This window comes from Armigeres subalbatus, chromosome 2 (genome assembly GCF_024139115.2).
Source record: "Armigeres subalbatus isolate Guangzhou_Male chromosome 2, GZ_Asu_2, whole genome shotgun sequence".
In the NCBI taxonomy this organism is placed as follows: domain Eukaryota; kingdom Metazoa; phylum Arthropoda; class Insecta; order Diptera; family Culicidae; genus Armigeres; species Armigeres subalbatus.
This window is the reverse complement of record NC_085140.1, coordinates 403,522,515-403,536,071: the sequence shown is the minus strand read 5'-3', so window position 1 is coordinate 403,536,071 and position 13,557 is coordinate 403,522,515. Positions and strand designations below refer to the sequence as shown.

Below are 13,557 nucleotides of genomic sequence, written 5' to 3'. Positions count from 1 at the left end.
TTTTACTGCAGATTATTTATCACAGGTGATCTCCGGAAGAGAAATAGGGGGAAGTTCCTTCATCAGTGCTGTCACCTGGAAAAATTTCGAAAAAAGTAGAATCATGAAAATTTGACACGGCATGATACAGAAAATGCCTATACAACGTTAGTTTTTTGGTCAAACAATTTTTATTTTGTGGGGTAAGAACTTCAACAATCTTAAGCATTAACTGCTTATTCGACAAAAAAATCGATATATCATGTCTATTTTGTGTGCTTTTAAAATTCTAACCCCATAAACCAAGATTTTTTTGGAAAACATCTTTAATTTTTGTTTTATAACAAAAATATACTTTATTTCCTGTACCACACCGTGTGAAATTTCAATGGTTCTACTTTTGACGTAGAACTACGTCTGTCTTTTCAGTATTGGGGTACACTTTACGATTGCACAAAATCGAAAAACGTCACGAAAATATGATAGACTTTGATCGTTAATATCTCAGCCGTTTCTCGATGGATTTTTAATTTTCTTGGACCATTCAATCAAGGAAGAGTCAACGCTTCATACCCTATGTACACTGAAGTCGTTTTTTACGCGATTATTTTTAAACAAATCGCTTTTTATGCTATTTTTTTCGCCCAAATTTTGGGAGTTCCGTGGTTTATTCAGATTTATTATGTGATTTAACCAGTTTTTTTACTTTGTTTTAATTCACGCGGCCCATATCCTCCGCGTAAAAACCGACTCCAGTGTGTTACAATATTTATGTAAGATAATATTTACTATTGGATACTTGCTAACAGTTTAGCAATCGGTTTCGGTGAATTAGATGATCTTGTAAGTGCAGCGCAAGTTTCTTCTTCCTTGGCCTGCTTTTTAACTTAGTAATCTATTCGAATTTCTTTAGTTATTAATTGAAAGCTTTCTATGTCCACCATTGCATTAGTATGCATCTTGTGTGGCAAATACAATGGATACACTATGCCAAGGGTGTCGAGAATCTTCCTCACCCGAAAACATCGTAGATCGGATCGAGAATCGATCTCGCCATCTCCAGATTTTGCGCCTTTGTTCGCAAGGCTAACTGGAGACCTCAAGCCAGCATAGATGTCAAATAATGCAACTTAGGGGAAGGGGGGGCAATATGCCCTAGCTAAGCAAACACTGCTCTATTGTCTTATTTGTAACGCTATTCATGGGTATTTTTACATTATGCATCAGTTAAACAAGATAGCTAGTTGATGCCATTCAAAAATTGTCAAAAATCTCAATCATATTGATAATATTCACATTTCAAAAAAGTGGTGATATTCTGTTGCCGGAAAACTCATGAGGCAAAACGCCTTTAAGCTGGCAGCTCCTAGGGAACAAAGTACCACGCGTCGGCGATTCAGCATTCTAGTATGGATAGTCCGTGGAGACGCAAGTACTTTGTAGGTTATTGCTACTAGGGCGTTTTGCCTCGCCAAAATGTTAGATGTTTCTTCAAAATGTGGAAATTTTAGGTTTTTTCGACCTTCCCATGCACTATTTTGAAACTTTCTTCGCCTATCCTACATAATTTTAGATCTAGTTTTGTTACGGACATCTTAATGACGGTAAATATGAGGGAAACCACAAAAGGCGTTTTGCATCGGGGGGGGGGGGGGCGTTTTGGGGCCTCTTCCCCTACAGGGTTTTTAGCTTATGCAGTTCGTTTCTGCTAACTTACATGCGCATTTTCTCTCGAAAGCTTGGGGGCGTTTGACGGCAGCTTCCGGCTTACGTCTATTGATGCCATTAGAGGGGCTCGTAATCGTCTTCGCTGCTGCAGTGGATGCGTTCTGAAACTATCTTCAGCTCATTTATGCTAATTCTAATTGTCTGCCGGAGTAAACGCAAAGCCCGATGCAACTCACGTGAAGGAATAATAATTTTTATGAATAAACTGTCAAATTTTAGACGCGTCAAGTCTACTCTGTCTTCCTCCAAAGGGTGACCACTGCCGTTGGCAGTCCAGCTTTCACGATGGGCTTTTCTGTAATGAGCCACGGGGTGTTTAGACAGACTTAGTGGCGGGTGCTTAGTCTAAGTATCTGCTCCAGTTTGCGTCGGTTATGGTTGCAGCGGTACACTATAAGCCAGGGTTGTGCAGAATCATTCTCATACGATAATTATTGGAATTATCATTTGATAACTTCTCAGGTGTGAAACGTAGGCGAGTTGTTATCGGCGATAACTTTTCAAATTTTGGAATCGATTCATTTTAATGTAAACTTAACTAACAACAATTTAATGTGAACAATGAAGTTCAATCGGAATCGGATGATTGGCATTGTGTTTTTGTGTTATGTAGGAAAATAAGTTCAAAAGTAGCATATACCAATGTTTCGAATCGAAGTTTTCATCAATCGATAATTTGGATATGTGATCGCTTGAAAGTGTTTCTCATCCTCGATTATTTGAAAATTTTATTTTTATCATCCTTTTTAAATGTTGTTTTAAAAACTTTATACATCAAGGTTCGTAATGCTCACTCAATCTCAGGAGCATAGGATAAACAACGAAAACAGATTCACCCAGGGCTTGAAAAATGTTTGCTTTTGTCTCATCGAACGGAAGAGTCGAAAACCCGTACATTACACATAGCTACGTAGTTCAACGTCACCTTTGCGTATAACCCGATTGGGCTGGACCTTGGAGTTTTTCTCTCGATGACAGCTGGCGGTCTTCTCTAGAGATGGGCGCTCCGCTCAGGAGCTGTTCGAAAGATTCGCTTCCTTACATTGAGCTGATGAACCATGGATCTTTTTTAAAGAACCCCAGCTCAGCAGCTCACTTTAAATTGATGAAATCATTGTCAAACACGCGCCTATAAAAACTTCCTCGAGTGTACGCACTCTAGTACGCGCGCTGCTGTATTTTGTACAACACAAACGAAAATACCACGCTCGAGGTACACAACACAAGCGAGCTTGTATGAGCATTCCTGTCCAATACCGCGCACGTGCTGATCGTTTATTATTTGCACCTTAAGCACCATCAAGCCAAGCGACAGCACCATTTAGCCAAGCAACAGAAATCATTTCTGCTGCAGAAAGGAATAAGAAACACACAAGCAAAAATATTCTAGCTTGCCGTCTATTTCTTAACCCATACCTACATACTCGGCGCTACGAACGGACACACAAAAGATACCTAGTAGTGCGATAGCGAACGAACCGTACCAAGCAAAAGATCCGAAGATCCGAACAACTCTCAGTTCCGCTCATGTCGTCGTCCAGCTCGAAATTGATGTGACATGGAAGCGAGATCTCGATTCGGATCAGTCGCGACCGATTCTAGCGAACCGTGTTTTTTTTTAGCAAGGGTAAACGGAAATCTGCATCCAGACACCTGAGGAGGTTAACTCAGGTAGTGTGGGGATGGGTATGTTACCCGACCCACTAAAACCAAAACCCTTTCGCCAGTCCGTACCCCCGGCCCGCAATTAAGCAATACATCAGGGGGGGGGACTATTGAGAACGCTCACGCCTATGCTAACGCACTTAACGTTATTACACATCGACTTCAAGGGTGGTAACCTCACCACCCGTCGATCGCAAGCTATGATAGTAACCTAGCGGTCCGTATCATAATCTCACGTTGGAGACAAGCACCCCGACAACAACCACCGCGCATGAACCGCAATGACCTCTATATCTACATACGGAGGTCCCCGCAGCCCAACCGCGACATGTTGGTTGTCGGGGTGAGCGAAGTGTTCACTGCATCACAGGTGCCCTTACTGCATTCGTTGGTTTTGTTCAAGACGCCACCACCGCTGCAGTTTCGACATAATCTGTTGAGATGCTGTGTTCACCGCATTCCATATAACTTCCTCCCGGCACATCCTCTCGACGAGGTTGTCCGGGGTTGTATCCATACCGCCAACAAGCAGCATGGCATTGCGTTCTACCTCCTATCGCGGGCATGCGAACATCACATGCTCTGCCGACTCTACCTCACCTACACATTCTGGACACTCCGCAGAATCTGCGAAGCCAAACCTGTGTAGGAAGCAACCATGTTCAGGCAACACCTGTGTTAGGTGGAAGTTGACCTGACCATGTTTTCTATCGACCCAGTTGGACACATCCGGAATCAGTCTGTGGGTCCAACGACCTTTGACTGCGGTGTCTCATGCTCTTTGCCATTTGAGCAGCGAGGCTGCTCTCTTGACACGTCGCACTTGCACCGAGTCCCTTTCGTTGTAGCACTCCACATCTTCCTCTAGGAGTATGTCTATCGGCATCATCCCAGCTATAACGCACACCGCCTCATATGATATGGTGCGATATGCGCTCGCGACACGTAGGCACATCAGCCGGTGTACTCTGATCAGTTTCTTTACATTGTACTCGGCCTTTAGTGCTACAGCCCATGCCGGTACGCCATAGCGGATGATAGACAATGCTACACCCGCTATCAACCTACGCACTTGACTATGCACCGCCGATCTGTTGGACATCATTCGTGATAAAGATTTTATCGCCAATGAAGCCCGCTGACATGCATAATCGACGTGGCTCGTAAAATTGAGCTTATCGTCGATCATCACGCCCAGATGCTTAAGAGACCTCACGAAGTTAACTGTGCAGGTCCCTACTCTTATCCTCGCTTGCTGCAACCCATGACGGTTATGCACCACCACGACTTCCGTCTTGTGGTGTGCAAGGGACAACCGCCTCGAGTTGAGCCATTCCTCCACTCTGCCAATCGCGTATGAAGTCTTCAGTTCGACTTCGTCGAGAGTGTCTCCTGTTACCTCTATAGCATTACGTCATCCGCGAAGCCTTCTATTTTCACACCGGCCGGGAGACTTAAGCGTAATACTCCGTCTTACATAATATTCCACAGAACCGGTCCGAGGATCGACCCCTGTGGAACACCCGCTGACACTACGATCGACTTTTGACCAGCATCCGTGTCGTATATCAGCACCCTATTCTGAAAATAACTTTTCAGTATCCTGCACAGGTAATCCGGAACTCTCAATCGGTGCAGGGAGTCCGCAATAGCTACCCAGTTAGCATTGTTAAACGCATTTTTTACATCAAGTGTAATCAATGCGCAGTATCTGATACCTCGCCTGTTCAAACCTCTCGCCCGAGCAACACAGGTCAGACAAAAATGGTTGCAGCAACTTGATTGTGAATGAATCTGGTCACATAAGAGTTGCAGTAACCTATGTTGAACATGTGTGCTGCTAGGGCGCTATCTTGGCCGTATCCGTTACCGATCGAATTGCTTCGACGGTGGAACGACCTTTACGGAAGCCATACTGGTTGTTTGATAGCCCACCAATACGCTCGGTATAGGTCGACAATCTGTTCAGAATAACCCTCTCAAGCAGCTTACCAGCTCCGTCGAGGAGGCAAATCGGTCTGTATGCCGAAGGTTCTCCCGGGGATTTCCCAGGATTGGGCAATAGCACCAATATCTGTCGTTTCCAACGATCTGGAAAGTTTCCTTCATCCAGACAACGTTGGAGGCAGCTCCTGAACATATCTGGAGCGGCAAGAATCGCGTGTTTAAGGGCCAGGTTCGGAATACCATCCGGACCCGGCGCCTTATTGAGCTTAAAACCTCTTGCGGTTTCGATAAGCTCTTCGATAGTCACTAACGGGACCACGTCAACCGATCCATACGGTGTATCAGGCCAGTCTGGTGAATCATGCTTCGGGAACAGCCCTTCAACGATCCTAGCTAACATCTCCGGAGATCTCTCAGGAGGTGTGCTATTTGTTTTAGCCATCACTCTGTAATCATCCCCCCATGGAGTGTTGTTTGCCGTACTGCACAGCCTTTCAAAGCATGCTCTTTTACTACACTTTATTTCGTAGTTTAGAGCTCTGCTTGCTGTATGGAATGTCCGGCGTCTATCAAGTCGATCAACCTCGTTTCTTGCACGTCGTAGTCGTCTTTTGGCTTTAAGGCAAGATCTACGAAGTTCAGCTATCGCGTCAGTCCACCAGTACGCTGATTTGCGGTTCCCATATGGCTTACACTTCCTTGGCATAGCCATGTCGCAAGCTCGTGTCAAGATATCGGTCAACTCGTCACCATTAAGGTTCAAGGTCCGATCTTCCCACTGTAGTGATTCAATCAGCAGTTCTGTGAGGATCGAACTGTGAGGTGCGCCATCCTTGGTCAGCACCTCTGACTTTTCTCGTAGCTCTAGATCCAGTGGGGGTATAGCTAACCATAAAACGAAGTTCCTGATGGTCACTAGCTGTATACCCTTCATGTACTCTCCAATCCGGATTCAACGTCCATCCCGCGCTGCAGAAGGTCACGTCGATGCAAGATTCACCGTTCGGTCCTCTGAATGTTGACACTTGGCCTTCATTCAGCAGGACTACATTAAGTCCCGCTAGAGACTCTAGCAGAATATGACCTCTAGCGTTGGTGAACCGGGATCCCCAGTCCACCGCCCACGCGTTGAAGTCCCCTGGTACTACTAACGGTTTTAGACCAGTTAGTTTGACCGCAAGAGTGTCCCTAGTATACTGCCCTATACTCCATCTAGGAGGATAGTAACAGCTACAAAAGTAAACGCCGTTTACCTTTGCTATAACGAAACCCTCATCGTTAGGAGATGATATTATCTCCTGAATGGGGAACCGCCCGCAAGTCCAGATTGCCACCGATCCGGACTTGTCAGCAACCCAACTGCCGTTTCCAGCAGGAATGCGATATGGGTCGGACAGCAAGGCAACATCAGCTTTACACTCAGTAACCGACTGTTGTAGCAGCGCTTGCGATGCCTCGCAGTAGTTTAAGTTTAGCTGTGTTACTTGCATGTCTGGACCCTTCTAGAGGCCGGACAGGCCTGTGCACCGGTGAGGTGTCTGTTGTCTGTTTTAGGGGGACAGATCAGACACCTCGGTGCGGCCTGACAGGTGCGAGCTTTGTGGCCTTCAGCTCCACACCTGCGGCATAGCTTACTACGATCGGGACCCCGACAGTCAAAGGATTTATGACCGTAGCCGAGGCACCTATAGCAGGACTGAGGTGGCTGGATTATGCTCAACGAGCATACCGACCAGCCCACCTTCAGCTTAGCCTTATCTAGTACTTTCTTGGCATCAGCCAGAGGCACTTGGAATGTGGCAACCTGCATCCCAGCAAAGCTATTACGTAACCGAATCACGGATTCCTGGAGTTGGACGTTGCACTGATCTCTCAGCGCGTCCACCAGGTCCGCAGCTTCGGTTATTTCATCCAGGCCGCGGCACTGGATGACCGATATTGGGCATAGGGCTCTCACTTGAACCCCATCGCCCAGTACCTCTTCTGTCAACTTTTTATACTCAGCACTCTTCTGAGCAGCATCCCGCTTTAGGACGAGAATTATCTCGCCTTTCCGCGTTCGACGGATGCAGTTGACGTCGCCTCCTAGGCCAGTAAGCTTATCATCGCTCCTCATGGCCTTCAAGACATCGGCATAGCTTTTATCATCAGATTTGACAATGATCGCTTCGCCTCTGTCTTTCCGCTTACCGCCATTAGAAGGCGCACCCTTTTCAACACGGGCTCTACCCTTCTTAGCAGATGTAAGCTGCGTTCCACCTGCCTCCTTGCCTGCGGCTTCTTTCGCTCGTCGCTTCGTCTTCTTGGGATTTACAACCACAGTCCAGGGTTGTACATCGTTCCGGCGAACTTCAGTTGCCCTCCTAGGTGGAGGCACTGACTTCCTCTGTTCCTTAGGATCGGCAATTTGCACGACCCTCTCCCGGCGTAATACAGTTTCCTTCCTTGGTGGAGGAACTGGTTTCGATTTAGCTTCATTCAGGTCGGCCTGCACGACCTTACTTAGCTTCGGAGTTGCTCCGCTAACGGCCATGCGTTTTTGAAGTTCTGCGGTATGGCTCTCGGCCAACCGCTTCTCATCAGTGAGGCGACGAATCTTTGATTCAGCCTCCTCACTGACCTTCGCCGCCTGACTTATCGCCAAGTCCTTTTCCTCAGTAAGAAGGCGAATATTCCGTTCTGCCTTCTTACTGGCCTCTAGTAGGGACCTCCACTCCGACTTCGCCTCTACCACCACCGAGCAGAGGGTTAGTATGGCCTGTTTGAAGTCCCTACTATATCTGCAACAGTTGTCCAGAAAAGACATAATCACGTCCGTAATGTCCGTGATCACCTCCATTTCCTGGCCGCCGCCTTCCTCGTGGCTGGTCATCAACGACTTGATGACCCAGGTTAGAGTAGGGCCGTCCATTTTTACCTCAACCGGCACATCCTCAGACCCACCACGAGCCTCCCCGTCGCCTTCCCCCGGGCGATCTTTGGGGTGACCTATTAAGGCCACTTCGTCTGGTGAAAGGATTCTCCTTTTCGCCAGACCCGCCATCAACATCCTCAACGGTATTTTTGTAGGAATTTGAAAAAATCATTGCTATTGGGTCCCCCTTACGGCTGCTGTAGAATCCTACTGGAGTAGTCGCCTATTGTGATCCCATGGTTATCTATACAGGGAGGGAGCAGGGAGGCCATGCGAGGGTTGACACTTGCGTGTTCAGAACCAGATCAGCGCAAGTCAGGAATGTGCATCTGAGCCTACTCCCACGCAGTTTGTCAGACTGGTGGCAGAATTGTGCCGCGTGCTATAAGGCCCGCCACGGTTTTACGGGACGGATGACAGCCTGGCCATTAGCCCATTCGCCGTTTCAGGTCAGTATCACCCGGCCTTACTAAGAGAATAGATTGACCCGACTACCAGCCCTCGCTTCACAGTATTACAATATCCAAAGACAAAGCCAGTAGACATGCAGCCAGTATGCCATAATCAGGATACCACTGGCGTTAATCCTGATGTGCCCATTGGCACTCCCTGGGCTATTGCGTGCTTTGAGCGGCACACGGTCGCTTTGATAGAGCCTGCTTACGGACTCATGCAGCTTTTTATAGAGATTTGGCAGAGCCCACTGCAAAACCCCACCACAACCTGGCAGGCCCCCTTGGACATAGTCCCTGTTGCCCCCAATCGTGTGGTTCAAACGAACCGAACTGTGAGCTGTGTCTTGCACGGAGCGGATCTTTTGCTTGCGACGGGTTTTCCCGCCAGCATACTGCTACATGTGCACTCTGTTTGTTTGTAGCACCGAGCTCTGTATTCTTTACTCTCTTGTTTTTAGTTCTCTCGCATTTCGGGAACCAATATAGATAGCCCATTCATCATCGCTTGTATGCGCAAACAAGGCATTGATTTACTGCACCCAGTATAAAGAGGAAACATATGACACGTGATATGGTTCATATACGTATCAGAGACTAGGGACTGAATTATTCAAATTAACGATTTGAGAAACGTTATCAACAAAATGTAACTGAGAATTATGAATAGAAAATAATGTTGAGTTCTTCTTCTTCTTCTTCTTATTGGCATTACATCCCTACACTGGGACAGAGCCGCCTCGCAGCTTAGTGTTCATTAAGCACTTCCACAGTTATTAACTGCGAGGTTTCTAAGCCAGGTTACCATTTTGCATTCGTATATCATGAGGCTAACACGATGATACTTTAATGCCCAGGGAAATCGAGACAATTTCCAATCCGAAAATTGCCTAGACCGGCACCGGGAATCGAACCCAGCCACCCTCAGCATGGTCTTGCTTTGTAGCCACGCGTCTTACCGCACGGCTAAGGAGGGCTAAGGAGGTTGAGTTAGTTTTTGTATAAAAATAAATGTAATGATTCCAAATGAACTCCTAGACTTCAAAACTAGATGCCCAAGTAACCACCAAGCATTAATTAAAGCATCTAATATCAATAAAAAATCAGCATATTAAATGCTAATGGCATTAGATCAGTTTTACCGATGTAAGGATGCATTTATTCATCAACTGTCAGGCAACGATACACTACTTCAGCATTACGAATGCAGCGATACATTACCTATGCTTTATTTTAACACGTCGAAGTAATTAGGCATTATTTCGGTCGTAAAAGGGCCTTTTTCAACTTTAAGTCAACTTTAATTGCTGTATTATTTGCAAACATATATAGCTTCATGGTTACTTGGGTGGTCAGAGAAAGCGTAATAAATGTTATTAGTTTAAAATTGTCGGGTTTTCAATAGAAATTATTACCCCACTATAGCTTAACATTTAAAAAATTTTAAGGTGAGGTAAATAGATGAATGATGAATTAATGAATAAATAAATGATTGACTTAAATTTTTCAAATTTTGAAAAATAAATAAAATCAAAATAATAATAACAATTATTTTTAATATATGTAGCATCAAAGAACTGAAGAGCTGATCAAGGAGCTGACTATATTCAATGAGCTGAACGGATCGGATCCGCTCACTGCAATGAGCTGTTTTGCCCATCTTTAATTCAGATGAATATTAGTCATTCAATATTTATGCACATTTTACAAATTGATAAATTATCTGAAATCTGAACACGTTTCAAATGAGTAAAGAGATTTATCACACAGGACTGAATCCGATTTTCATCCGCGAGGCACTTTCAACGGTAAACATCAACATCTTCTTCTTCTTCTTATTGGCATTACATCCCCACACTGGGACAGAGCCGCCTCGCAGCTTAGTGTTCATTAATCACTTCCACAGTTATTAACTGCGAGGTTTCTAAGCCAGGTTACCATTTTTGCATTCATATATCATGAGGCTAACACGATTATACTTTTATGCCCAGGGAAGTCGAAACAATTTCCAATCCGAAAATTGCCTAGACCGGCACCGGGAATCGAACCCAGCCACCCTCAGCATCAACATCAACAATGCTAATTATGTTTTTTTTCTGTACATAGTAAACACACTCAGTGACAGTCGAATGAATGAGTTCGTGGAGTAGTCGTCTGACTATGTCATATGTCATTCTATGTTTTGAATATTCATGCGATGTTTGTCAAAATTCGGACCGAAGCTGCTTCATGAAGATGAATATCATTTCATCTTATGCTAACATTGCATCCCATGACCTGTGCATGGCAATAAAATTATTTTCAAAAACAACTTTATCGCGCAATTTAGGTTAAAGTGTACGTATTTTAGTTACTTCATCGATTAAATGTTACCGAAGTCCCAGCATCGATTACTTATAGCGTCGAATGAATAATTTGCTCCACAATGAGATGCATCTGGTCCTGCGTTAAGCCAGTCGGCCCAGTTGCACCTCACAAGCATAATTAATCAGTCGAGTCAAGTACGAGACACTGAAGACGGCCTTACTTTTGAGGTCGAAATACGTATCTGTCAAGATACAATTAAGTGGTGGAATTCAATGGGATTGTATAAACTCGTCTTATGACAGGTGAAAACATTCCACTAAAAAGCTCAAAATAATTTTCTTATAATTAATCATGCCCTAGCAACGGTTTCTTGTAGAAGAATGAATCACGCGCATCTGACTTGGGAGAAAAGAAATGCGAGAAGAATCCCCAGATCCCTAATCACTGCACAGGGGATCCACCGAAAGGGTAGGCTCGTCAGCCGGTCTTGAGCATCATGCGCGCGCGACAGTTACTGCAGATCACGCATTTCAATGTTTCAAGCGGTTGGATGCTGCCAGTTGCAGTCGAACACCCGCGCAGGATGGAGCACATTTGGTTACTTCTTTTGGTGGTTGCAATCATAGGTCTGGCGAAGGGATTAGATGTTGAGGGCAACAGTACCGTTAGCTCAGCTGGTTTCGGTTACGAGTTGACCGTGACTGGGTTAGATGCTGTGAATTATAAGTGAGTGATCAAACCATTTAAAGCACACTCAGTTGTGGAGTTTTAGTTTGAATCAAATGTTTCAGCATGCAAAAAGATCACCTTCGATCCAAAGAATACCATCAGATTATCGTCGCCGAAATTGAAGATCTCCGGAAACTGGTGGCGAATACGGAAGCTTTGGTTATGAAACAGAATAATATATTGAATAACATTGAGATGCAGATGAAAAAAGTTATTAGGAATGCCGAAATAATAGAAGAGATTCCCATAATGAAGAATCAACTTGAAATGCTGGCATATAACATCACTCGAATCCTGAGCGATACAAGGTGAGACATATTTTTAACATTAGTGTCACTATTGACTGTTTAATTCCACAGCAAGATTAATCGCGCTCAGCAAACCCTTGCCACAACGGAAATGTTGAACGACTTCTTATTGCAACAAATGGGAGACTCGATACGAACTAAGGCAACTAAGTCATCATTTACGAGAATGGTGACACTCGAAGCTACGCAACTACCGCAGTCTTGCTTGGATGTTGGTTCCCCTCGATCCGGCATCCATCGAATTCACCCCCAGCCGGGCTTCAAGGAATCGTTCGAGGTTTATTGCGATCAAACATATCTGGACGGTGGTTGGACTGTGATTCAAAATCGTTTCGACGGGTCGGTAAATTTTTACCGTGGTTGGAATGAGTACGAGCACGGGTTCGGTAATCTACGTGACGGGGAGTTTTGGCTTGGACTAAGTAAAATCCACGAACTTACATATTCCAAGAAGCATGAACTCCACATAGTGATGGAGGATTTCGATGGTAAAACCGTCGTGGCCAAGTACAGTAACATGCAGGTAGGTGGTCCCGAGGAAAAGTACATTCTTAATAGTTTAGGAACGTACAGTGGAGATGCTGGGGATTCACTCAGCTATGCGGTTACGCGGAAGTTCACCACTTTGGATTCGGATAACGATGCACATTCTCCCGATAACTGTGCGGTGCAGTACAAAAGCGGCTGGTGGATGGCAGCGTGCCACGAGAGGTACAATTTGAAGTGAATTCGTTTGATTGGATTAAATTTTACAAATGATTCATTTCAGTAATCTGAATGGGTTGTACCTGAAAGGAAAACGTGAGGAGTTTGCCACAATGATGTGCTGGAAGGCGTTCCGGGGATATAACTACGGCCTCAAACGCTCGCGAATGATGATTCGTCCCGTTAGCTAGTAAATACTAATTTATACAAGCACATCTTTTCATTCATATGGAATCAAGTTCAAATAATACATTGTAAGCATACAGTTTAATATTATATGACGCAATCTCAGCCCAGAGAGTAATGAAACTCATTACGCCGACATACAAAACTAATGACTGTAACTGAAGAACGCCCACTGTGAAAACGGGTAGTGTGGTAAGTGATAATAACCTCCTGCGAAATGCTGTCAATCATAATACAAAGCTGATGGTCGAGCGAAGGATCTTAAAATAATGCGATAAGTGAAAAAAAAAACAATTCGGAACAAAAGTATCACCAAGCTCAGCTGATGCGAAGTAAATTGGATTTTGCGGTTTTATGATATTTTTAAAGTCATTAGACGCAAGAACGCTGAAATGTTGAATGCAGCACGGAAGTTGCGAATTGTCCCCTCCTATATAAATCGTTTTTTTTTCTTTTTTGTTAAGTAAGTAAATTGATCAAGTCTCTTGAATGTGAATTGGTTGTCTTACCACCTTCGTTCAACGTACCTGAATGAAAATAAAGTTGAACATGATCATTTTGAATTCAACTGTGCTGGTCCATTCACTTGCCCTGTCAAAAAGTAGCATAATGGTAGGCCCGAGTTTAATTGCATTGT

The 13,557-nt window shown here is 44.7% G+C and overlaps 1 protein-coding gene across 1 annotated transcript; it reads left to right on the top strand.

The window, feature by feature from the left end:
* Positions 1-11,532: 11,532 nt before the first annotated feature.
* On the top strand, positions 11,533-13,122 carry LOC134217573 (ficolin-1-like). The gene is made up of 4 exons (XM_062696355.1): positions 11,533-11,718; positions 11,784-12,029; positions 12,081-12,740; positions 12,799-13,122. Exons 1-4 carry the CDS (start codon positions 11,543-11,545, stop codon positions 12,923-12,925), a joined length of 1,209 nt encoding a protein of 402 aa, XP_062552339.1. The 5' UTR covers positions 11,533-11,542; the 3' UTR covers positions 12,926-13,122.
* The last annotated feature ends 435 nt before the right edge of the window (positions 13,123-13,557 follow it).